Source organism: Penicillium nucicola (genome assembly GCF_028828085.1).
Source record: "Penicillium nucicola strain IBT 29836 chromosome Unknown utg000006l, whole genome shotgun sequence".
Taxonomy (NCBI): Eukaryota; Fungi; Ascomycota; class Eurotiomycetes; order Eurotiales; family Aspergillaceae; genus Penicillium; species Penicillium nucicola.
Window position 1 is genome coordinate 1,135,771 of NW_026643130.1, and position 24,806 is coordinate 1,160,576.

At 49.8% G+C, this 24,806-nt stretch overlaps 12 protein-coding genes across 12 annotated transcripts; 3 read left to right on the plus strand and 9 right to left on the minus strand.

The window, feature by feature from the left end:
* Positions 1-317: 317 nt before the first annotated feature.
* On the minus strand, positions 318-716 carry N7511_006437 (uncharacterized protein; the record flags this gene model as incomplete). The annotated part of the gene is made up of 1 exon (XM_057128814.1): positions 318-716. One exon carries the CDS (start codon positions 714-716, stop codon positions 318-320), a length of 399 nt encoding a protein of 132 aa, XP_056983370.1.
* A 608-nt stretch (positions 717-1,324) lies between these two features.
* On the minus strand, positions 1,325-2,097 carry N7511_006438 (LITAF-like zinc ribbon domain-containing protein; the record flags this gene model as incomplete). Its single annotated transcript, XM_057128815.1, has 3 exons — positions 1,325-1,490; positions 1,555-2,017; positions 2,076-2,097. 3 exons carry the CDS (start codon positions 2,095-2,097, stop codon positions 1,325-1,327), a joined length of 651 nt encoding a protein of 216 aa, XP_056983371.1.
* Positions 2,098-3,160: 1,063 nt separating this feature from the next.
* On the minus strand, positions 3,161-4,994 carry N7511_006439 (ankyrin repeat domain-containing protein; the record flags this gene model as incomplete). The annotated part of the gene is made up of 2 exons (XM_057128816.1): positions 3,161-4,586; positions 4,621-4,994. The coding sequence occupies 2 exons, from the start codon at positions 4,992-4,994 to the stop codon at positions 3,161-3,163; spliced, it is 1,800 nt and encodes a 599-aa protein (XP_056983372.1).
* A 427-nt stretch (positions 4,995-5,421) lies between these two features.
* Positions 5,422-5,820, minus strand: N7511_006440 (uncharacterized protein; the record flags this gene model as incomplete). Its single annotated transcript, XM_057128817.1, has 2 exons — positions 5,422-5,522; positions 5,556-5,820. 2 exons carry the CDS (start codon positions 5,818-5,820, stop codon positions 5,422-5,424), a joined length of 366 nt encoding a protein of 121 aa, XP_056983373.1.
* Positions 5,821-7,188: 1,368 nt separating this feature from the next.
* N7511_006441 (1,4-alpha-glucan branching enzyme GLC3) lies at positions 7,189-9,650 on the plus strand (the record flags this gene model as incomplete). The annotated part of the gene is made up of 9 exons (XM_057128818.1): positions 7,189-7,234; positions 7,285-7,409; positions 7,459-7,558; positions 7,607-7,719; positions 7,774-7,872; positions 7,899-8,464; positions 8,522-8,857; positions 8,916-9,546; positions 9,624-9,650. The coding sequence occupies 9 exons, from the start codon at positions 7,189-7,191 to the stop codon at positions 9,648-9,650; spliced, it is 2,043 nt and encodes a 680-aa protein (XP_056983374.1).
* A 1,224-nt stretch (positions 9,651-10,874) lies between these two features.
* On the minus strand, positions 10,875-12,881 carry N7511_006442 (F1F0 ATP synthase subunit beta; the record flags this gene model as incomplete). Its single annotated transcript, XM_057128819.1, has 6 exons — positions 10,875-11,807; positions 11,864-12,180; positions 12,313-12,355; positions 12,417-12,502; positions 12,642-12,805; positions 12,871-12,881. 6 exons carry the CDS (start codon positions 12,879-12,881, stop codon positions 10,875-10,877), a joined length of 1,554 nt encoding a protein of 517 aa, XP_056983375.1.
* Positions 12,882-13,979: 1,098 nt separating this feature from the next.
* N7511_006443 (cytochrome c oxidase subunit IV family protein) lies at positions 13,980-14,771 on the minus strand (the record flags this gene model as incomplete). Its single annotated transcript, XM_057128820.1, has 3 exons — positions 13,980-14,069; positions 14,171-14,364; positions 14,525-14,771. 3 exons carry the CDS (start codon positions 14,769-14,771, stop codon positions 13,980-13,982), a joined length of 531 nt encoding a protein of 176 aa, XP_056983376.1.
* An 834-nt stretch (positions 14,772-15,605) lies between these two features.
* Positions 15,606-16,295, minus strand: N7511_006444 (actin-binding ADF family protein; the record flags this gene model as incomplete). Its single annotated transcript, XM_057128821.1, has 5 exons — positions 15,606-15,740; positions 15,805-15,853; positions 15,909-16,154; positions 16,215-16,225; positions 16,290-16,295. 5 exons carry the CDS (start codon positions 16,293-16,295, stop codon positions 15,606-15,608), a joined length of 447 nt encoding a protein of 148 aa, XP_056983377.1.
* A 696-nt stretch (positions 16,296-16,991) lies between these two features.
* Positions 16,992-17,861, minus strand: N7511_006445 (glutathione S-transferase family protein; the record flags this gene model as incomplete). Its single annotated transcript, XM_057128822.1, has 3 exons — positions 16,992-17,198; positions 17,295-17,630; positions 17,709-17,861. The coding sequence occupies 3 exons, from the start codon at positions 17,859-17,861 to the stop codon at positions 16,992-16,994; spliced, it is 696 nt and encodes a 231-aa protein (XP_056983378.1).
* A 566-nt stretch (positions 17,862-18,427) lies between these two features.
* Positions 18,428-20,099, minus strand: N7511_006446 (SH3 domain protein; the record flags this gene model as incomplete). Its single annotated transcript, XM_057128823.1, has 3 exons — positions 18,428-19,814; positions 19,869-19,952; positions 20,005-20,099. 3 exons carry the CDS (start codon positions 20,097-20,099, stop codon positions 18,428-18,430), a joined length of 1,566 nt encoding a protein of 521 aa, XP_056983379.1.
* A 1,164-nt stretch (positions 20,100-21,263) lies between these two features.
* N7511_006447 (putative stress response RCI peptide) lies at positions 21,264-21,833 on the plus strand (the record flags this gene model as incomplete). Its single annotated transcript, XM_057128824.1, has 2 exons — positions 21,264-21,321; positions 21,424-21,833. The coding sequence occupies 2 exons, from the start codon at positions 21,264-21,266 to the stop codon at positions 21,831-21,833; spliced, it is 468 nt and encodes a 155-aa protein (XP_056983380.1).
* Positions 21,834-22,578: 745 nt separating this feature from the next.
* On the plus strand, positions 22,579-24,120 carry she9 (putative mitochondrion biogenesis protein (She9); the record flags this gene model as incomplete). Its single annotated transcript, XM_057128825.1, has 2 exons — positions 22,579-23,176; positions 23,237-24,120. 2 exons carry the CDS (start codon positions 22,579-22,581, stop codon positions 24,118-24,120), a joined length of 1,482 nt encoding a protein of 493 aa, XP_056983381.1.
* Positions 24,121-24,806: the final 686 nt, after the last annotated feature.

Consider the following 24,806-nt stretch of genomic DNA (forward strand, 5'->3'; position numbering starts at 1 on the left):
GCGGCATATGGTTACAAAGAAGTTGAGGGAAGCTCAGAACAAAGAAAAACTGCACACAGGCGATGACCAGATCAAGGGCATTATTTCAAGCTTCCTTTTGTTTATTATTTGTTAGGTTTCATTGATACCAAACGCTGATAAAGGGCCAAGTCCACTAGTTTCAATGACATAGTGAAGAATTCTTTCATGGATTTCATTATACTTCAAGTCTGATACCTAGTTTATTGTATTTGAGTCAAGATCCTCCCATAATCCTATTGTCTGAACTCCAATGAAAGATCAAGCTATACAAACAAAGAAAGCCTCAACTTGAAACACTAAGCTTCCAAATCGGTCAGATACCGCACTCCAGAGTCAAGCAACCACATCGTCGCAGTCTCATGCATCCATTGTATAGCTGGCCGTTCCAACGGCATAATTTGACACTCGTCAGCTCTCCTCCACATGATTGTTTCGCTCATGAACACAATCATATCTTCCTCCTCGCTGAAACTGATTGCCAGTCGACCATTGGCAAAGTCCACTGTTTTCATCTGCATATCAAACTCAACTTTATTCGCTTTGCGAAGGTTGACTCGATAGATTCCGCAGACAAGATCACCTTTTTTGAAATCCAGAGACGTGATGTGCGACGTGCTGAAGCTGTCTTTTTCTTCTGTGGTTTTAGCGCCCATCCTCAACATGAGGGCCTGTGGGAACCTGGAGAATGCCTGCATGTTGCGACGCAATAGTCTGTTGAACAGCTGCTCTGTAGACACATTCCCGGGGAGGCACGCTCTTGGAATAGGTTTAGATGCAGTATCTGCCCGTGTGAAGTACTTCTCGGTGAACACTGCATCTGGGACCGTTTCTATCCTTGTTGGGTTGGTTGAGGCGGAAAGTGTTCCGCAATGGATCTTATGGTGTACAGTGGATGTCAAGCGTTGATGGCAGAAGTAGAAATAGATTACCGAGGAGCCAGTCAATATGGCCGTCGCGGCAATTATGAAAAGCATCATATTGAAGAGCGAGATGAAAGTAATGTAGTCCAGTCTGATAGTCGAGTCGAGATAAAACTTGGGTCAAGTGACCTCATCACATACGAGATTGGCTTGGCGGAGTCAGGCGTACTCTTTCTACATCTCATTTGACATGTATTGCTTATTTCGAAGAGACATTCATAGAATCTCTGTTTTCAATATATCATTCAAATAGAGAGATGCGAAGAAATGAGCACAAGGGGTCGTATCAAGATCAATGACGTCAAACATAGTGGTATCATTCCGAGAAAATTCAAAGACAAAAAATCACGACTGGCAACAAAAGAAAGAAAAGAAACAATCATTCACTTTCTCTTACCATTCTGCAAAACCTGGACTCGTCCACTGTTATGCCAAACCGCCAGCTTAGCATCGCACTTGCCGCAGGAATGCTCAACATCCTTCAGCGAAGACATCAAGTAAGGGATACAACCAAGGCAGCAACAAAAGCAAAGAACAGCCGCCCAGCCACTATCAAAACATTAGCCACTATCTCATTTGAATAATCAAGATCGCAAACTCTTGAGACACTTACTGTGTAGTCCCACCAGAAATCGGTTTGATACGCGTCATCTCGCGTTCCCCACACACCGGACAATCAACCGGACAAGGCGCCGACTGAACGCTATGCAACGGCACCGCTGTCGCATATCCACTGGGATGGCCGTAGGGCGTGTAATATTGATTTGGCTGAGACGGGCCCTGCTGGTGCAAGGGCTGACCCTCGTAAGCCTTTTCGTGAGAACCGGATATAATGCCATATTCTGGCGCTTGGCTGATCGCGTCCGGCTGGTGTGGGTATTGTTTTTCTTGGTGGCCGTTCAACGGAGCGGGGTTGTATAGAGGGTCTGGCATTGCCTGGCTCTGGCTTTGGTATGTGTTTGCTTCGGAGGTTGGGCTCACTGGGCCTCCGGTATGCATTGCGTGGATTGGGGTTGGGTGGGCGAGAGGTGTTGGGTAGACTGGCTCGGGATCTTCGCTATACATGGGTGCTGGTGCTGGGGATTGGGTTAGTTACGGGGTGTAGCTGGATGGAGAGGATTGAATTGAACGTACTTTGGTGTCGGGGTTCAGTCATTGTGAAGGGATGGTTGTTGGACTTGGACTTGAGTTTGATAGGTGATGCAAGGGGAGTGTAAGATGGGACACGAAAATCGATTTCTGAGACAAGCGGGGGCTGGAGCTTTAAGTCTAAAATAGAGCCAGCTTCGAGACTACGAGAACGAGCTGCGATACAGGGTTGGAGGTGGAGCTGCTACCTGCACTGCCCGCGCATTTTTTGCGGGGAGGCAGCAGCCAAGAAATCGAGATCGATGTCAGATGACTTGGAAAGTAAATTCAAGATCAAGGATGGATTCAACCCTTACGATCTTGCTCTACACAGTGTCAGTGAAATAACACAGCTGATGCAGCTGATGCAGCTGAACTTGCAATCCGCTCTCTCTGATGCACAAGTCCTTTGAAACACGTCAATTAAGTACGTCAAACATGGGATGCACAAGACGAACTTCCTAATATTTGCCGTGGCTCAGTCATCGCCAAAACCTTGGAACAGCCCGTATCATACATTGCGTATGGCATCTTGGCTTTGGGGCGGTTTAGGAATCTTACGCCCAAGACAAGCGTTGATCCCGGGCGCCAACCCAATCAGCGTTGCAGTGAGGCTCCGCAGGCCATCCACTCTCTTTCTAGGGCAAACCTGGAAGGCTGAGTCTTTTAGTTCATGCGGTAGACCTGTCAGTCTTTACGGTCAAAGCTGCGGCTTGTTTGGCCCCCATTCTTTTGCATTCGTCATTAAGGGGTCACTCATCTTATTATACGAGGTTAGTGTTCGTAGGCATAGCCGTGACTGAGTTCTTGTATGTTTGCTAGAGCTAGACAACATGTTACAAGGTGCTAGCTAGAAGTATAGGTATATATGGCGTAGAAAATATGAAAGCTCGACAGACTATAAATGTCAGATTTCGCTCTAGATAAAAGCCAAGCTAGTCAAAAGTGTTCATCAAGTTCACTGTTTGGCCTTTAGGGCAAAGCTTACCCTGTTAGTCTCTCATCAACAAAAGCAAAGAAAAAGGACAAAGAAATAAAGTCCTGAAAGAAGCAAAGCCTGTCCAATATTCCACTTACATACAGCCCCAGCATCAAAAATACTGAACAGGACAACCTTCATACCCATACCTCCTAAAAACCCCCAAGATCCGAACCCGATTCAATCTCACAGCACAAGCCAACGCAGTCTCATGACTCTGAAACACACCAACAACACCCGGATTCGCCCCCCGCGCCATCAAAAGCACCACTATCTCAACATAATCCCGCCTCACAGCCTCAAGCAAAGGCGACTGCCAAGTACCCCCCATACCCCCAACATCCGCCCCCCGATCCAGCAAAACCCGCGCGACTCTGATATTCCCATTTGCCGCCGCAAGCGCCAACGCAGTCCGGCCCAAAACATTCAGCGCATTGATCTCAGCCCCGCAGTCCAGGAGAAGTGCCACAATGCGGTCCTGGCCAAACGCCGCGGCTTGGGATAATGCCGTCTTGCCGTTTCCTTGTCCGGTGTTGGGGTTTGCGCCGCTGGCGATGAGGATGCGTGTGATTTGTTCGAAGCCGCGGGCGGCGGCGGCACCCAGCGCTGTCTCGCCAGTTGTGGATTGAGTTTCTGGGTTTGCGCCGAACTCGAGTAGGACGCGGACTATTTGCTCGTGGCCGTAGGAGGCCGCTGCCATTAGGGGGGTGTGGCCTGAGCTGTTTGTGGCGTTTGTGTTGGCGCCTTTTGTTAGGAGGGCTGTTACGGTTTGGAGGTCGCCTTTTTGGATTGGGGTTATGAGTTTTTCTTTGGAGTTTGTCATTTGGAATATGAGGCGGCTCATCCGGTTGGTCTTTTTGTTTTGGATTACTTTTAGGGTCGGGAGGGTTGGGTCGAGGGTTGTTGGGTTTGTTTCGGGGATGGTGGAGATTGAGGGTGTAGAGGTGTTGGTTTGGCTGGTGTGCTCTGTGGATGAAACCATGCTTTTTGTTGCTGATTCTGTCCAGGTTGGTATCGGGAGGTCTTCGCGTGGTGGAGGTTGGCCTCTGATACCGGCGGAGTCTTGGATTTGAAAGAGCACGGGGATTGGGAGGTTTTCTTCCACGACTGGTGTTATTGGAGAGCCATGTGAATACACTGGTTTCCTTCGGGGTGGTTTGGTGTCTCTTGGTAGAAGAGGAATATTTCGAGGTCCATTGAGTTCGGTTTTCGGTGAGTCAATGGTATCACTCAAGCTTGTCCTGTGACTGGAAGGCAGTGTCTCATGGCTAGGTGTTGAGATATCTTCTGAAGCTGCTGCTGTATCGATGGAAGTTCTTCTCTCGCTTTTGATCATCTCCCGGAGTGCCGAGATGATGTATTCACGATTCTGAGTCGACAATTTAGGGCTGACACCAGCAATGTCCAACCAATGTTGTAATTGCGCCCATGCCTGGTCAGCCTCAGCTTTTGCAATATCGTCATTCAATATGTCAGATGCAGCCGATGAATCCAGATCAATACTCTTCAGAGCTTCATTGATACTTTTTTGAGATGTTCTATGACATGGTTAATACGGATACCTAGACACACGTAGGAGTAACAAACATCATCATATTCGTGTTGATATCGCTCATTGCAAATATGAGAGACGAAAGGCTCCCCCGAATCTCATTGATCTGACTTTGCGCACCGAAAACATCGGGACGAAGTTGAAGCTTCTGCAAGTCCACCAAAACACCATGACAGCTCTGCAATCGTTTGGCTAGGACAGGCGAATGGGGACAGTCGGCTTCAAACAATGAAGAATATGTCTCGGTTGCATTCAGAACGGTCAGGAGTAAAGTAAGCTCATTGTGGGCTTGGTTCGGTAATGCAGTGGTGGTGCGAGTTGCCTCATTGAGGGATTCGGCCAATAGCCGGATAGCAGTGATTTGGTGAGACAGGGATAAGCTCACTGCTGACATTGTCGCTGTCCAGCAGGTTGGATTTTACCCAGAATCTCTCAGTTGAGTCCGTTGAGGTCCAGGAATTGAGGCTGAGCCGTGTGGGGCTTGTTTTGGCCCCCATTGACTGCCTGCAAAGGGTTTAGTTCGCCTTATGTGATGTATACGAGGCTGCCGAGGCTGCCCAGGTGGTCTCCAAGGCCGAATTCTATGGGCATCATGTCTATCTCAATGGCACTTTATATGCTCGATTATAGGGAAGAGTACATTCATGTCGATTCCTTGTCCAATGTGGCTAGGACTAGGTGATATACACGTACAGTTGCATCAAGCTCTTGCAAGTATCTACCATCTACAATTTCCAGTCCATTGTTAGCTATAAGAATTATACAAAATTATCTAAACTTATCACATTTTAAACAAAAAAATTAGCATCGGTCTAAAAATTTCAAAAAGGAAGGGAGCCAAGAATGCCCTCCAAGCCCACCATTATACCAACAGGAGTGATCTCACCGCTGATGAGCCAGATGCGAACGTTCCTCAAGGTCTCTATAACTTCATCGACTTCATCAAGAAACTCACCTAATAGGTAATCGACACCGAATGTGCGGGAAATTCTGCCATATGGGTTGACTGTCCCAATCAGATGTGCAAGGCACTTCATGTGCTCAAGAAGAGGGAAGAGTTCATTCATAGTGATTAGCATGATGTTGGTCGTCATTTGCCGGTCGGTGATGGCCCCATCAGAACCAGCGCGGTTAATTAATATGGTCATTATGTCCTTGATTACCATGCTTGTTCGGTCAAAGACAGTCTCGTAGCTCTCATTGCGAAGGCTGTAGGCCATTTCGAATAATGCGGCGGGGGAAATCTGGAGTCGTGGAGAGATAAATTGGGTCTAGGGTTTTCTGCGACTTGGAATTGATGTGTTTAGTCGTTGGTTGGATTGGTTGATTGCTAGAGGTCAGGTCGTGAATGGTGATAGAGAGTCAGGTGGATGACTAGATCTGTAGTTTAGCTTTTGATAATGAGTCGAGAATGCTAATTATTCTGGCTTAATTTTAGATTCTTATATTCGCATTATTATAGACTGGTATAACTTATCAGACAAAGACATTTCCACGCTACAATGACTAAAAAGAGGTCAAGGGATTATCAGAGAAAGCGAGACAAAGAATATTGTCCAGGAGCACAAAGGAATTATGAGCTTCTTTGTCGAGTCTCCTGGGAGCGGCCAAAGTTTGTCGAGATATACAGTACGTGACTAAGTACGATTTCAATCAATATGGTATCAGAGCCATGATACCTGTCAAGTATAGCATTATACAAAGACTTCAGTATTTGTGGGTCCAATTGTACCAACATGTTCAATTCTCTTCTCAGTATAGTCCAGAATCATCTCGAATTGTGCTAAAGCTAGATCGGGTTCATAGATGGACAAGTCTGGGGGTTCTATACGTTTGGCCTCAGGGAACTCGGCAAATTTTGAAATTGAGGTTAAAGACAAGTAGGATCAAGTGAGGTAAAAAGACTGTATAGCCTAATTTACTCGTCCCGATTTTACACCAGATTAATTACGGTTGAGCCGGTAAACTTATGTTTGTCCGCATTCGGAATGGAGGGTACCTGCATGGTCAGTACCTGAAAGTGAACCTAAAGGAACGTCTAGTGGCAAGCTGTGTCTAGTAGAGTTCCAAATCCATCGTATAAGGTACTCATGAATGTCCCCTATCTTATGCAATCACTATTCTGAAGCTAGCCTATATCCACATTCTGGTAGCTAAGTCTAGGTCATGACAGGCACCACCCAACACCTTCAGGTTGATCAGTATGGATCTCATAGTAAGAACAATCCTCTATCTCTAGTCCTTGGTAGCTTTTTATTCAATAACTTTTGAAAAATCCAAGATACAGCACAATCCCCAGTATTGAGCTCAAAGCCCTCATGGCTGGAAACAGAGCGGATCCGTTCCCGGTAGCTCTCCACATCCCCACCGGAGCTCAATGCAGAACCCAAGCTACCTAGCTAGCACTGTACAGTTACAATCCAAGGAGGATGCAAGGCAACTCAAGTCCGACAAAAGAAGAGCAAAAAAAAAAACTCGAAAAGTTGAGAGGACAAAGCGTTGAGGGGTTGATGTCACATGTTGAGACCCCCGCAGGATTTCCTTGATCTCGACTCCCCCGTCTTCTCTCCACCTCTCCAGTTTCACTCATGTCTTCTACAATTGAAAGCTCTAACTACGCCATGGATGGAACAGGTAAGCTAGCTTGGTTTTCGATCGGCGGTTTCATGTTAATACTTTTCTAGGTGTCATCCAGCTTGATCCTTGGTTGGAACCCCATCGCGATGTCCTGAAGCACAGATTCCAGGTGGTCGAGACATGGGCCAAAACTATCAATGAGACTGAGGGTGGTCTGGATAAGTTCAGCAAGGTGAATTGATTCGCGATCGTAGCTCTATGCCCTACTAATCTAGATCTAGGGCTACGAAACATTCGGCCTGCATGCGCAACCTAATGGCGAGATCACATACAAGGAATGGGCACCCAATGCCAAAGAAGCCTCTCTGGTCGGAGATTTCAGTAGGTTTTGGGATGAAGCTATCTGAGGTGCTTTACTAAGACTAGCAGACAACTGGGACACCAATGCCAATCCCATGACCAGGAACAGCTTCGGTATCTGGAACGTAACAGTACCGCCGAAAGACGGTACGCACGCGATTCCCCATGATAGCAAGATTAAGGTTCGTCCTGCGTGCCCCGTATTCTGAAATATTATGGCCGCTGATATTTGGCAGATCACTATGGTCCTCCCCAGCGGAGAGCGCATCTACCGACTCCCCGCTTGGATCAAGCGTGTTGTCCAAGACCTAAATGTATCACCTGCATATGACGCGGTTTTCTGGAACCCCCCGCAAACGAGCAATACAAGTTCCAACACTCACGGCCCAAGAAGCCTGAAAGCTTGCGAATCTATGAAGCACACGTCGGTATCTCGTCCCCAGAGACCAGAGTCGCGACCTACAAGGAGTTCACCAAGAACATGCTTCCCCGCATTAAGTACCTGGGATACAATGCCATCCAGCTGATGGCCATTATGGAGCATGCCTACTACGCCAGTTTCGGCTACCAGGTCAACAACTTCTTCGCGGCGAGCAGTCGCTACGGAAGCCCAGAGGATCTTAAGGAGCTCGTTGATACTGCTCACAGCATGGGACTGATTGTTCTTCTTGATGTTGTTCACAGTCATGCGTCCAAGAACGTCATCGACGGAATCAACGAGTTTGATGGCACGGATCACCTATACTTCCATGGCGGAGCCAAGGGCCGCCACGAGCTATGGGACAGCCGTCTGTTCAACTACGGCAACCACGAGGTCCTGCGTTTCCTGTTGAGTAACCTTCGCTTCTGGATGGAGGAGTACGGGTTCGATGGATACCGTTTCGATGGTGTGACCAGCATGCTCTACACGCACCACGGCATTGGAACGTACGTCTAAACCACTGCTATCATATTTGACTTCACATCTCACTAACTTCGAAACAGAGGCTTCTCTGGTGGCTACCATGAGTACTTTGGCCCAGCCGTCGATGAAGAGGGCGTCACATACCTGACTCTCGCCAACGAGATGCTACACGAACTCTACCCCGATTGCATCACAGTGGCCGAGGATGTCTCCGGCATGCCAGCCCTGTGTCTCCCCCACAAGCTCGGCGGCGTCGGATTCGACTACCGCCTCGCCATGGCCATCCCAGACATGTACATCAAGCTCCTAAAGGAGTCCACAGACGACGAATGGGACATTGGCAACCTCTCTTTCACCCTGACCAACCGCCGCCACGGCGAGAAAACCATCGCTTACGCCGAGAGCCATGATCAAGCGTAAGTCACCCAGCACCCTCCCATCACCCAACCAAACCCACTAACACAATCGCACCAGACTCGTCGGCGACAAATCCCTAATGATGTGGCTCTGCGACAAAGAAATGTACACACACATGTCCACCCTAACAGAATTCACCCCGGTAATCGAACGCGGCATGGCCCTCCACAAGATGATCCGCCTAATAACCCACGCCCTCGGCGGCGAAGGCTACCTCAACTTCGAAGGCAACGAATTCGGCCACCCCGAATGGCTCGATTTCCCACGCGAAGGAAACAACAACTCGTTCTGGTACGCGCGCCGCCAGCTCAATCTCACCGAAGACAACCTGCTGCGCTACAAGTTCCTCAACGAGTTCGACCGCGGCATGCAGCTCACCGAGCAGAAATACGGCTGGCTGGCGTCGCCGCAGGCCTACATCAGTCTCAAGAACGAGGCCGATAAGGTCCTGGTCTTTGAGCGGGCGGGCTTGCTCTGGATCTTCAATTTCAATCCCACGCAGAGCTTTACCGATTATCGCGTTGGCGTGGATGTTGCTGGTACTTATCGCATTGTGCTGGACTCGGATGATGTGGCCTTTGGTGGGCTGGGGCGTAATGTTAAGGAGACGCGTTTCTTTACTACCGATATGTCTTGGAATGGCAGGGCCAATTTCGTGCAGGTTTATATTCCTACGAGGACTGCTCTGGTATGTTTTGCTCTTCTCTTCTTTTTCCTTTTCCTGTCGCTGCTTGTGATCAGTACTAACGTTTTCTCTCGATACAGGTCCTCGCTCTGGAAAGCACTCTGTAATGAACATGGCTTTGACTTGGACTATTCAGGTCCAAACATTGCTATCTTGATGCATATTGTCATATTGTCAAATTGTCGAATCATATCTCGTTGTTCTAGCACTAGATTGCATTTCTTAGCTATAGATGAAGCTTTAGCTTTAGCTACAGCTTCATCATTTCTTCCGTCACTATATTTACTTTTCTTCCTTCTGTTGCATTTGGCCCTATCAGATCTGTCTCGAACTACTTCGTCTAGTCTATCCGGAGGCCATGCATACTGTCGTGCATTGGGGATAAGTTAAGCTGAAGCTACTCAACGTAGATGCAAATGGGTTGGTACACCGGATACGGACATCCTTCCTCTGTTTGCCGTAATGAGAAAGAACTCCGGGTTCGTTGGCAATGCAGTCGAAAGAGGATCAAGCAAGATGGACGGACTAAAAGCCATTCAGAGGAACGGGTCCATCACATCCATGCTACATAGCAGAGAACGGGTATCAGTACAAGATACAACAACGCTACAGGCTACATGCAACACTACAAGACACTTTACAAAGGACGAAAACCAATCACAAAGGAAAAGAGATCGAGAATCATGGTTTTGAACTCTAAATACACAAAATAATGAAACACGCCGGCCCAGGGGGTTTGTGTGTTTGGTATCCAATCCACAGACCGGCTTAAGGAAATCCCATCAACTCGCTAAGATAGACACAGACCACGAACCACGAACGACCCGAGCTCGACTTCAACATACACATCATTTCTCACGCTCGATTCTCATTCTCAGCACACCCCTCCCAATCTCACAGAAAAACTCTGCTCCGGTGTCTAGTCCAGATTCATAGCCCGGATTGAAACGGGTTTCCTTGCTCGGACGAGTCTAGAAAGGACACAAACAAAGTCATGCGAAGAACGCTCCACACCCACGCAGAAATGCGACAAAGCAACGGAAATGGAATGAGTCATCAAGTCCCTTTCTGTTGGGTTGTTTTCTCTCTTTTAGATCGGTACTATACACGTCTCTCAAAGGGGGAAATTGGTGTCATCGCGGACAAACAGGACAGGAGTTTGTGTTCTGACAAAGGAAATTAAATGAACAAATAACCAAGAGACCGGAGAGAAAATTGAGGGGACAAGGGAGGGAGAGAGAGAGAGAGGAAAAAGAGAAGAAAGAGGCTTGAAGATGTTGAGGGGGAAGTTGTAAGACGGCGCGCTAGCTAGCAAATAGACAAAATTACATCTAGGCGCTGCCCTCGAGCTCAGCCAGAATCTTCTCACCCTTGGCGCGGGCGGACTGGAAGTCGCCAACCATGTAGAAGGCGTTCTCGGGAAGGTCGTCACCCTCACCAGCAATGATGGCCTTGAAGGAGTTGATGGTGTCCTTCAGGTCAACGAGGGTACCCTCGATACCAGTGAAGACCTGGGCGACAGCGAAGGGCTGGGACAGGAAACGCTGGAGCTTACGGGCACGCTCGACGGTGAGCTTGTCAGCCTCGGACAACTCATCCATACCGAGAATGGCAATGATATCCTGGAGAGACTTGTACTCCTGGAGCATCTGCTGGACACGGGTGGCGGTGTCGTAGTGCTCGTCACCGATGATACGGGGGTCGAGCATACGGGACTTGGAGTCGAGAGGGTCGACAGCGGGGTAGATACCCAACTCGGAGATACCACGGGACAAGACAGTGGTGGCGTCCAAGTGAGCGAAGGTGGTGGCAGGGGCAGGGTCAGTCAAATCGTCAGCGGGCACGTAGACGGCCTGGACGGAGGTAATAGAACCCTTCTGGGTGGTGGTAATACGCTCCTGCATGACACCCATGTCAACAGCCAGGGTGGGCTGGTAACCGACGGCAGAGGGGATACGTCCCAAAAGGGCAGACACCTCGGAACCGGCCTGGGTGAAACGGAAAATGTTGTCAATGAAGAGCAGCACATCCTGACCCTCCTCATCACGGAAGTACTCGGCAATGGTGAGACCAGTCAGGGCAACACGGGCACGGGCACCTGGGGGCTCGTTCATCTGACCGAACACCAGGGCGACCTTGGAATCACCCTCAAGCTGGATGACACCGGTCTCCTGCATCTCGTGGTACAGATCGTTACCCTCACGGGTACGCTCACCGACACCACAGAAAACGGAGTAACCACCGTGGGCCTTGGCAATGTTGTTCTATAGGCAGATAATTAGTTTACCACATCAAGACATCTTTCGGTCGGGAATCTTACAATCAGCTCCTGGATGAACACGGTCTTACCGACACCGGCACCACCGAACAGACCAATCTTACCACCACGGGCGTAGGGGGCGAGAAGATCGACAACCTTGATACCGGTGACGAGAATCTCAGCAGAGGTGGACTGGTCGACGAAAGCAGGGGGCTCGGCGTGAATGGGGGCGAAGCGGGTGGCCTTGACGGGACCACGCTCGTCAATGGGGTCACCAGTGACGTTGATGATACGGCCGAGGGTAGCGGGACCGACGGGGATGGTGATGGGGGCACCAGTGTCGGTGGCAACGACACCACGGGAGAGACCCTCGGTACCTTTGGAATAAAGTCAGTTCAAGCTCTTTGCTATGGCGTAGAGGCGCACTCTGTGGGTCCTCTCTCCACCGCTTTGGGCAAGAGAACGACACGGTGGCCAGGAAAGGGGTGAAGGGGAGAGGTGAAGCTTACCGTCCATGGCAATAGTACGGACGACATTCTCACCAAGATGTTGCTGTAGAGTGTATGTTAGCTTAATGCGATTGATTCAAGGTTGGTCTGATCCGATTACGTACAGCAACCTCAAGGACGAGCTTCTGGCCGTTGTTTGTGGTCTCAATGGCGTTGTAAATGGCAGGGAGCTTCTCGCCGGAGAACTTCACTATAAAATGGCGAAGAGCATGTCAGACACAGATTCGTTGATGGATTTGGGGTTTATTGCGATGGTTTTGGTGATGGATTGGGTCCAGGGAAAAGATTTTCGCGAGGTCCCCGTTCCGTCAGGAGTCGACAACACGTACCGTCAACGACGGCACCAATGACCTGGTGAACCTTGCCAGACTGAGCAGCATCGGAGCTGGCGAAGCGGGCAGAGAGAGCCGGCAGGGCAGAGGAGCGGAGAGGCTGGAAGGCGCGGGCGATGGGAGCCGGACGGGCAACCCTCCCGAAGGATCGGGCAAGACCGCTAGAAGAGAAAGAAAATTAGTATTGAGAAGAGAAATTGAAGTCATCTACTGTGGAGTAACATACCTCTTGAACATGATGGAGGTGTTGAAGAGCGTGATGTGATGGAAAGGGAGAGGTGAGGTTGGAACGGGAAAAGAGGGAAGAAGAGGGAGCGAAGAGGTTGGTGGACGGGGACTGGTCGCCCTTAGCCTTTCCGGGGCGGTTTTGCCGACGATCCCGTGATGAACCGAGAACTACATTGGACATTGAGCCACGAGGGAAGCTCTTGACTGATTATTGTCTATAGGAATGTTATGATTTGGATTTTTCCTGGTTTTTTTAACTCCCATATGTCTACAAGTTTGTACACTAGCGTCGTGGTTGAGGGAGCTTCATCCCGTTGCCCTGGAATTCACGCACACACACCGAGGCTTGGCATCCGGAAGCAGGGAGCCACCGTCTGTGACATTACTTAAGGCACTAATGGTTTCCCCAGTTCTTTAAGAATCCTAAATTAAGTCCCTGAAAGCTAGAGGAACATGCGTTGGAACGAAGTGCATCAGAAGGGTCAATGGCCCGTTAGTCCGAGCACAGGAAGCTGCAAGCTCGGGAAATCTCTGACGTGTTGGGTCAACCACATAACCTTATAGTCTGACGACTACGGAGTATACAGTTAAGGTATAAGCTTGATGGTTGATCGTAGTCTTAAATCACTTGATATAGCTCGTTTATCATCTATGAAACAACACTGTATATACTCTAAATACCCTCCCCCAATGCCGGGAATTTGACCATGTACCTTGTTGCTACAGGGATTCTCCGCACTTACGTCTGTTCCGAATCACTCCGTAGACACGCCATTCGGATTCCAGCACAGGGGCCACAACAACAACAACAGGAAACAGAAAATAGATGAAAACACATTCTCTATGGCTACAAAAGAGATACATTGATTATAGCACAGTACGGGATACACGCATTTTCGGATGCTTGCCAAAAGGGACAGAAATAAGGAATAATCGAAAGCCGTGCGCACGGGCGAGGGCCCATCCTCCGGTAGATAGACATGGTGAACATGGCCAGGGTAGCTTGAGGGGCTTGAGTAGCGTATGAGAAAATCGACATCTATGTCGTATGGGTGCCGTCGTCCGTCCTGCTCAGATATCGATTCATTCCCGGTCGGACCGGTACATCTATGACTTCTCAGCAGGGGGGCTCTGGACGAAGCCCTTGCCTTCGTAACCCTCTTTGCTGATGCCGTGGATGGGGTTGATCTTCTCTTTCTGTTGGGGAGGTTAGCATTTGATACGGCGGATATAGTGTCCAGGGGATGTCGGCGATGTCTCGCCACGGTCGGAAAGGGGGGATTGGGGAAATGTATTACCAGGGCATATTCGTTGGAGGCCTCCTGCCACTCCTTGGACATGGTAGCGGGCTGCTTGCCAGCGAAGGCGTGGACGGCGTAGAAGATGGCAACGGAGGCAGCGGTCAGCTGCACAACCTTGCCGAAGATACGCCAGCCCTCACCCTTGGGGCTCTGGGCGCGGGGACCGTGGGCACCGAAGGCAATGTAGTAAGCTATATCAAAGAATTGGGTTAGTTATATCTGATTACGATAATGGGGAGATCGATCGTGGAGTCATGGTTCGGGGATTCCGAGTATAACCTCGGAAGCGACGGGGTCGACAAAGCAACAGCTCGTCTCGCCCAAAATCACTCATCTGTAGACAGTACGTACCGGCCTTCTTCTCCTGCTGGGTCATCTGGTGCCAGTCAACCTTCATGCGGTCGCGGAGCTGCATCCAAAGCTCGGCCTGCTCCTGAGGAGGCATACCCTCCCAGCGCTTCTCGATGCTGGCGAGAGTGGGGTTGGCGATGGCATGCTCAGAGGCAGCGCGGGTCTGGATGATATTCACAGAGGCAGGGGCGACACGGATGGCCGCGGTGCTGCGAGGAACAGCGCGGGAGACGGTGCGAAGAAACATTGTGCGGCAGGCGGGAGGTGGGAGCACCACGTCGAAATCGGTTCAATTGAAGAGTTTAATGGAGGGCCGAGACGGGTAGAGCCAGGAGGTACGCCAGGGCACGGCTTTGCAGAGAGTGGAGGGGGTGGATGGGTGACTTGAAGACGTTTCTTGTGGTTTGAGGTGGAAAGGCGAGGATCCGGTCGGGACTAGCGCGGTTTGGGTTTGGCTGACAGGTGATTGGCTGGCCGAACCCGGCCATCTCGATTCTGCCAGTGAGGAGCATCATCATTCTCAGCATGGCATGATGTTGAGATTTCCGAGGCTGATATATGTTGGGCTTATTCTTGGCTTATGAAGTACTGAGTGTCACACTGCTGGCTGATAACCCAATTGCTCCCTTCTCGCTTTTCACCAGGCTTTTCGCTTCGGAAAAGTTCTCCGCCTACACACCAGTGGTCACTAAGAAGACTTGATATCTAAACTTCCTACACAATAACAGCATCCTGTCTCTCTCTCCAAGACGTTCATTGTGTGCACTTCACCATAAGCAGCGATCCCACCTATGCTGGATACCATGCCAATTGTCGGAATGCGAAATTAAGCATGGTTCAATTCAAATGAATATATGTCCAGTCAAGAAAAGAGATTTTGAGATTGGGCTGAGGAATCCGCCAACTGCATGATCTGAAGGCCTCGAGATGAACAAAAAAACAGGCCAAGTCGTAACGGTCTTGCATTGCAACTAAGAAGAAAATGGGAGAACGGAGTGAGGTAATGAATTGATCGTTCCGCAGCGTCGTCGGGGGCGCACCCCTATCCGTCGCGCGACCCGGATCCAGCCGGCGCCATCATCTATGCTTTGCCACCGCTGGCCTCCTTCAAGACTGTCTTCCACTCGATATCGGACTTGTCGTCGGCGTGGATGGAAGCAACAACGTTGAGAGCGTTCTTGAGGACCTCACGGGTGCTGGCGTAAATCATGGACCACTGGAGAGTTGTCAGTCATTGATTCTGTGCAGGAATCGGGTTTGTTGGATCAGGGGACACATACGAGAGTGGGGGTGTCGCTGGGAACCCAGGAGATGAAGATGATCTTGGATCTGTGCAGCGATTTGATTAGCGATGTGTCGTACGTTGGCTAGGATTTATGCGCACCTCTTGCCCTCACCAGGCAGCTCGTACTCGACATCGTAGACTGCGTAGCGGGGAGCAGAGCGGCCCATGCCGTCCTTGGCGTCGGCGAGCTCGTTGCGGAAGACTTCGTAGTCCTGGTCCTTGCCGACGGAGTCTACAACAACCTCCTTCTTGTTGTCCGCGATCTTGTAGATAATGTACTTGATCTTTCCGTGGCTGCGGCTGAATTCTTGGAAGGAGGTAATGCAGTCATCCTGAATCTGGACACTATAGGGAGCGTCAATAACGGAGGGTATTGAAGTATCGCAGGAGAATATAACGGCTTACCCCGATGCGAGCTGCGCAATATACAAGTCAGTTTTGGTGTACTTTTGACAGGACATTGAGCGAATTTATACTAACCGACATGATTGCTTATGTAGAGTGAATGAAAAGGGACGGGGTTACTGGCACGCGATGTCAGCTGGATTTCCTCAGGTCTCTCTCCCAGAATCTCAAATAACCCAGCTGTTCAAGGCCTGAGTTACTCTGTGTATGACTTACAGGAATCGAAGGCGGAGGTCAAGAAAGTTGGAGTTGGGGGAAGATGGAGTTTGAGGGGTGAATTGTAGGTGTTGCCTTGGTGGGGTGGCAGCACGTGATATGGTCGGAACATCGATAAACAAAGTCTTCGGTACCTGTTTTCAGCCCGTGGCGTAGGCGGTTGATTTGAGGCTATATCTAGTGAAAACCTGAAGTGGAATTGCCATGTGGTAGGGGAACATTCCAGGGGGGTTGCTGCTGCCATTGGACCGGTATCTACAAACACTACATATGTTTCTGATCTGAAAAATATCCACTTGGAGGAAGTCCCGACCAAATCACACAAGTATCTGCATGACATACGGTATACATATACATGCACGCTATGTCAAGGGCAAAGTGTTCACACCATCAAATATGCCACTGACGTACACTCAAAAAAAGTCCCCAGTCACTCAACCATGGGACGCTGTCTATTTTTACAATTCCCGGCCCACCGGTAATTCATGCACATAACTGCAGCCAAGATAGTATATAGTCATATTCGTGTTCACTTTCAATCCATCTACAGTATATATTTATTTATTTCGGAGCAAACTTAGCCCGCATCTTATCAGCAACAGCCTTCTCATCCCAAATGAAGTTAACACTCTCATGAGCAATAGTAGCCTCAGCCCACCGCTTAAAGCGCGGCGCGCGCTCCAACAAAGCAGGCAACTTGGCACTAACAAGACCATGTTCAGGCTTTGCAAAGCCAAGAATGCGAAGTAGGAAAGAGCCCGATTGAACCTATCAATAGCAAAGCCAACGGTTAGCCAATGAAATCTCCATCTTTACATCACATCCATAGATACTATATGTCCACTGAAACAGGCAAAAACATACCTCAACAATAGTCAATTTCTCACTTCCACCAAAGAAAGGTCCCTTGCCGTCCTCAAGCAAAGGCTCAATTTCCTTCACAGCAGCCTCAGCCAAAGCTGTCGCAGCCGCATCCCTCTCGTCCTCATTGGCAGCCTTCAAACTAGCAAAGAGATATGGGTTGACTTTGCTAAAGAAGGCATCAATGAAGAAGGCCGCGCGAGCACGGTAAAGGGAATTCTCGGCCGGTCCCGAGGGTGGCAGGAGGTGGGAGGGGTGAGCATCTGCGAGAAATTGGGCTACAATGCCGCTTTCGGTTATGATTTGGTTGTTGTAGGACAGACTTGGGACAAGGCCGCGCTAGATATGGCGTTGGTTGTTAGTTGGTTGAACTTGGGTTGTTATAGTGTAGGTGTGCTGTTGGCAGCTGGTACTTACAGGGTTCACATCCAGATACCATGGTTCACGGGGCTTTGTCAGGTCGATGGTGACTTCCTCGTAGTCTAGTCCTGATTCCTTCAGGGCGATGTGGGCGCGGTGGGCCCATGGGCAGCCGCGGTTTGTGTAGAGGATGATCTTGGGGGTGGGCATGATGGAGTTCTGGTGTGAATAGTAGAGAGCAAAATGAGAGTAGAGAGAGAGAGAGAGAGAGTCAACGTTATAAGTATTATAAATGGTATGGCGAAATGAGGGGCAAGGATTAGTAAAGTAATTGCGAATCGAAGTCACGGTCCGGCTAAGAACTGAGCAGATGTGGGGAGTTGTGGGGATATAAAAAAACCCTGGGATTGTAAATTGGTCTAATTATGTACATTAAGTGTATATGATATCCTCGGGCGGTATACATAGAATTGGCAAAGGGCACGGGTACATAAAAGAGACCAAGTGAGGTGTTATCACCAAGTCCGATACGCCAGCGACCGGTTCCCCAGAGGGGAAGAAAAGGAAAGGAAAGGAAACCAAAGGAAATAAAAGGGACGAGACCGTCATAAAGGGGGGTATATCGAATACGAGTAGAAAAGCATTGAGATCAGAGGTGGCCAGCCTGAGAGGAAAAACGCATCAAACCCAACACCAACTTGCGAGGCTGGAAGGATAGAAAAGAATCAGCACGCTGTCGTGAAAGACGTAATTTTGATGGTAACCGAGAACCGCGCTCAGATTTCATCATCTTCCTGGCCCCCATCGATGATCTTTCGCCAGTGCTGAGGGAGACAGATACAGACCAAGGGGAAGGCCTTGATCTCGCCTGACGGCGTGGGTGACGAGCGCGAAGGCAGGTGGGAGCCGTTTGAGACTCCGCTATCCCGTTGCTCCCGGTGGCTGATGTCGTGGTCTTCAGCTCGCTCAGGAAGACGCACTCCTGTCGCCCAGCCGTCGTCCCAGATACCAATTACCTTGAGGATCTCGCCGCGGTCGAGTTCAAACTCGTCGCCGGCTCTGGGGGAGTATGCCCAGAGAACAGCAACCTTGTCTCCAGCATGGATGTCATCTTGCGAGTAGTAGTCGCGGAAGTATGACAGCTGCTCAGACTGACCGCTGGTCACTCCTTCTGGCGAAGAGTACTGATAAGTGGTATTGGTACCGGAGCGAGGCGAGCTGTCGCTATCTAGTCCGCCCAGAGCAGAGCCGCTCGAGAGTGAACCAAGACGCTTGCCAGTGACAGGGGGGATTTTCTTAGACATGGCGCCAGGACTGGCACCCATGCCCTCTGAACTCGTATCACTGTACTTGGCACCGCTGTACATGGCTGGCGAAGTCCGCGAATATGCAGGCGAAGACGAGCTGGGCATTTCACGCAAGGCAGACATGCGTGTGACACGGCCCCCTGGAATCATATTATAGGCGGTTGGGCTCTCGGCCTGCTGCATGGATGGGGATAATCCCTTGCGTTGCGGGTTCGGTTGGTTCAGTCCACCTTCGTTCGAGTTGTTCCTGCGGCGGCGGCGCATGAAAATGCAAAGGAAGGCGATTAAAGCGGCGAGAATGGCTGCTCCTGCAATCGAACCGATCACAATTCCAGCAATTGCACCACCAGATAATCCATGGTGACCACTGGCGGCCGCAGCGGAAGACGAAGTGAGAGGTGGAAGAGTCGTAGTAGGGATCGTCACTCCATCACAGCGGCTCGTGGCATTGGATGACTTGCAGCAAGTATCGGTACCACTCGCGCAGTAGGTGCAAAGTCCAATGGTGTTCGACGCAAATCCGCAGTTGTCTGGCTCGTTCTTGGCTCCTTCGATGCAGCTTCCGGAAAGGGCTTTGTATGGTTGTTCGCAGATAATCAAGTCGGAGTAGATCTGGCTCGTATAATCCTTGTCGGTGCTGGTGCATAGATCGGTATTCACCATAGTCTCCTCCTCACTTCGCGCCCAAAGCGCACATGTGTCGACACAAATTGGGAGCGCATCATCGGTTGATAGTTTACAGTCGGATATGGAGCTTTGGATGACACTGCTGCACATCACACTAGTAGTGTATTGAGCATAGTAGTCATTTGATGCGCTGGTGTTGAGGCCATTACAGCCTAATAACTCGTCGTATCTGTGCGCCAGTCAGCATTTCCTGGTTGAAGTACCTTAATGATGGTCAACACACTTTAATGAAACGTATGACCCCTTAACATAGTCTTTTAATGAATCATCGAACTCGGTCAGATTCGACACGCCTTTGAGAAATGGACTTTTTGCTTGTCAGCGGAAAATTTCGAGTTTTCTGGCGCGTTTTGACTCACAAGCTCCCGTATAGGCTAGAATTAGTAGAAATGGACGAGCTGCCCCAGGCAGGACAGGCGCTTGACCCCGAGAGGGAGATACAAGAGTCTGACATGTCGGGCGCGAACCTCGAAGTCGTCGCCCTGATATAGAAGAAGCCACCCAAGTCGATATGCCGTGGAATGTGTCAATTGCGATCGGAAATGTTCAGTTCGGGACCACTGGCACGGGAAAAAGAAACGAGACTGGTCGACCCCAGGCCACCGTTACTGCCTCAAGCTTGGGGGGAAAGAAGTGAAAATAGGCAAAAGAAAATAAACGAGTGACTTGGGCCGATACGGACCCAGAAAGAATGGTCAACAGAGCCCAAATCCAAAGTGAAGACTGGAGGAGAAGAAGAAGAGATGAGATTGCCTAACCAAAATGGAAGTGGCCTGGGCTCAGTGGGTAAAGGGAGACGAACTGCTGGGAAAAAAGGGAATTATGAAACAATGGGTTCTGGGGTTATTTTTACATATGCACAGTAAGTTATCCTGGATGTTACAGCTCATCTTACAAGCTAAAAAGGGGGGGGGGAGGTCTCGGTTTGTTTACCTACTCTTTTCTTTCTTACTTACTGTACACGCCATCTTTCTTTTCCCACCAATTTTGCGATTTCCTTTCAATATGTTTAATGATCCAATAACTAGCATCTACTGTAGATAGGGGGTTTCCGTGCTGTTTGCTGTACACTATTACCGAGTTCTCGTACACTACTCCTCTCCCAGCCTCGCTAGGCGACGTTAGCGGCTCCGAGAGACGATCGCTATATCACTGCCCGGCTCGCAAATTTCAACAGATGACCGTGTACTAAAACGTTACCTGCTTATTTTTCCGGCCTTGCATGATGCACAGAATGGATTTTTCACATTGTGTGAGCTATCATGGAGACATGCGAGGGGCAGATAGGTACCTGGTACCTGTTCGTGGGAGGGGAACGGGAACAGTAGCTTGTACTGGATACTTACCGCGCTTGTAAAGAAAGTTGGAGGCACCCCGCTTTTACGGTCCAGTATTGGATGAGTCGCATTTCGATAATTGATGGTAGTCAAAAGGTGATTGATATGTCCTTGCCTGAGGAAACAGTGCAAACCTTCAAAACATCACGGTGGGCAAGGACGTGGTTGTGTCACATGACTTGACATCATCTGATCGGGAGCAGGCTGCCACTGCAACTCATCGCAGAAGTCATAGACGTCGACGTCGATTACTATTTTTGATACTCACCCAGATTACAGCCATGTGCAGCTCTGATATTTTCCTGGCGGTTCTCGCCGTCTTCTTTCCGCCCATTGCAGGTAAGTCGCAGTTGCATCTGCCTCTATTGTGCCCAGACTACACCCACCTACCCACCCACCACATCTAGCCTTGCCAGTGCTGATCAAGAACTGTCTCAACAGTATGGGTCAAGGCAGGTATCTGTACTGCCGACTCAATCATCAATATAGCCCTCTGTCTCCTGGGCTACCTCCCCGGCCTCATCCATGCGTGGTACATCATCGTCAAATACCCAGAACAAGACCCTGACGAGGCAAGCTACGAGCCCATCCCTGGTGGCGCAAGTCAGCGCCGGGACCTCGAGAATGGAAATGTCACCTATTACTATGTCTCACACCAGCCACACCAGCACCCCGCCCCGCGGTCATATGGTACTGTCGCCAATGAGCAGCAGGCGTCTGCTCAGTCAAACTCGGCGAATAAGTCATCCGGACAGCACGAAGGTAGTGAGCAAGGGGGTAGCAGCTCGCAGGCTCCGCCGACGTATGCTGAGGCTGTCAAGGGCGACAACAAGGTGCAGAATGATGAATAGAGGTGGCTGGTGTTGAGACAAGACAATGCTGCATTTGCGAGGACTCTCCTCGCATGTCATTTGGTCTTTGTCGTGTTCTGCTACGGTTATATCCTCTATTCTAGGTACCGCGTGCTTCCCTTGCCTTCTTTCCTTGGATCTTGAACCTCTCCTGAGAACTGCATCATGATTTTGACGAAGCAATGTTCTATGTAATTCTGATTATGTTTTCTGACTGGTCACTTTTTGCCAATAATTGTATTTTTCTTCACTCTTTTCTCCCAGATTTCCTAGTAGCTATTTGTCCTTGTTGTTTTAGCTGGAGCTTTGGATGGATCTAAATTCTTGTTTCCAAATCGCGATTCTACTCTCAAGGTAATCCGTATATAAGGATCTTTATTATGAGCCTGCAAGTGCCAATTGTTTCCCGGTATAGAGTTCTCAATTGCTGGTTCTCGATGATGTTCTTCGTGATGCATGGCGAATATATATAATTGCATGCCACGGACAGACCAAGTGGTAGTGTACAAACGAGGTACTCAACAAAAATATTTTGTCAACCGATGAAATCTAGCACACAAGATATTTAACTAGCTGATATAGCTTCAAAAGTGTCTCTACTGTTAAACACCGTACAATGTATGCCAGGGTGCTGCAATCGGCTCCAATCTGATAAGCTATCCGAGGCCAACCCGAGATCTTCTCCCGGCCTCTCTCTGCGTTACAACCATTCCCCTCACCACGAGCCAGTGGCCATACACCGGCCATGCAGTCCATGCCAACACTGCTGAAGCATTCACTCCGGTCCAGCATCCAACTGCACTTCAAAGGATCCTCTCCGGTGCGAGCACATTTCCGCCCGGCTACCCCAACCTTTTCCATCACCAGACCGACTCCGCGGAGCTTCTCCGCCTGCGTACCATGTCAATTCCGCCGACAGCCCGAGACATATGCTGCATTCGACGACAAGGACAAGTTTCCCAGTGAGGCTGAAAAGGTGATCAGGGAGAGAGAGCAAGAGCTTGGTTCTCGCGACCCGGTCCCGATCCCGGGTGTTGAGGTGGGGAGTTCTCATGCTGCTCCCCCTCACACAGAGCCCGAGCTGTCTGCAGAGCAGATAAACCCAAAGGAGACGGAAGTGGAACAAGAGAAAGTCACACAGCAGGAGCAAGATGCCACCGAGGCCGAGGCAAAGAGCGGAGGTCTTCCCTCGTACCTGGAAAGCCGACGGTCACAAATGTCCAAGCAATTCAGCACAATGATGGATAATCTGCAATCAAACGTCTTCGTGGCAGGCCAAAGACTCAACGACCTAACCGGCTACTCCAGCATCGAAGCTCTAAAGAACGACATCCAGTTCCAAGGTACGCACCCAACCCAGTCTCCGTCCCAACGCCACCCCAGGAACTAACCAACAAAAACAGAAAGCCGCCTCCGCGCAGCCAGATCCCACGTCAAACAAGCAAAAGAAGACTACGCCTCAGCCATAAACCGTCGCTCAACCTCGCAACGCGAAGTGAACGAGCTCCTACAACGCAAACATGCCTGGTCCCCCACCGACCTGGAACGCTTCACCCTCCTCTACCGCAACGACCACACAAACGAAGTAGCAGAAACAGAAACGTCGCACGCGCTCTCAGCCGCAGAGCGCGAAGCCGAAGAAGCAGCCGCGCAGTTAAGCAAGAGCATTCTCTCCCGCTACCACGAAGAACAAGTCTGGTCCGACAAGATCCGCCGCATGTCGACATGGGGCACGTGGGGTCTGATGGGTGTCAACGTGCTGCTGTTCCTGGTCTTCCAGATCCTTGTTGAGCCATGGCGTAGAAAGAGACTTGTCAAGGGCTTCGAGGATAAGGTTGTCGAGGCGCTTGAGAAGGAGAAGGAGCTTAACCGCGCGTTCCTGGCTGAGACTGCCGGTGCGCTTTCGGCCATTCCATCTGCTTTCTCGTCTGAGATTGTTGATGCTACCTCTGATACGGAACCCTCGATTCCTATCGAGGATGCTCCCGTGGCTGTGAAGGAGAGTCTTCCTGTTGCTGTTGAGGCTGCTAATGCTACTGCTGCACCTTCAACGGATGAAGCAGTGTCTGATGCGGGTGCGGATGCTGCCCTATCACTCCAGTCTCGCTTGTTGGGTATCTCTCACCCACCCACCTCCGTCGAGTACTGGAAGACCGCCTTCCATGAATTCTTCAGCGAACGCAGCGTAGCCGTCTCCCAGCGTGATGTTACGACAGTCGCGCTTCAGAGTGCTGCGGCTGGAGCGGCTGTGATGGGTTTCCTCTTTGCCATTTTCAGATCTGGGTAATTGGTGATTGGTGATATATTTGAATATGAGTGGCCGAGCACATGTTGGTGCTAGAGGCTTGATGACCTGCCTTGTTGATTGGGGTGGGTATATTTGTACAGTTGATCGAAAAGAATAGACTCGCTTGGATAGAATTGAGTCTAGTGTACTACTATTGCAGCGTCTGGCGAGTTGAGTATATAGCAAAACATTGAATGATCTCACCTTAGGGCATCTATTTAACTTCTAGTTATTCCTGATACTTGCTTATGCTTCTACATTATATCCCTGAAATCAAGATAACATAGGAAATAACATGACTAGACGATACACTAATATAGAACATAAGTATGTACTCAAGGAGACCGCGGACATCCTCTGCACTGCCAGGACAAAATCTCAGCCCGAGCATCTAACCTCACGCGTGAGGAAGGCGGAGCGCGCACTTGCAGGGACAAGAGCCCGGAGCAGCATGAAACAAAAAGGAAGAAGAGGCTCATTTTTTTGTCCATATTAAAACACAGGTCTCTTAATCTTGACAAGACACACGGCCGCTCTGTCTAAAAAAAAGGGAAATAACCAAAACGCACAAGCACATACACAGATAGAAAGGAGACACATCATCCCTTTCCATCTTTTATCTCATCCACACATTCTAATGAGACAAGCCGCTTCGGGGGCGACAATCAAATTCGGGGGTGTATTGA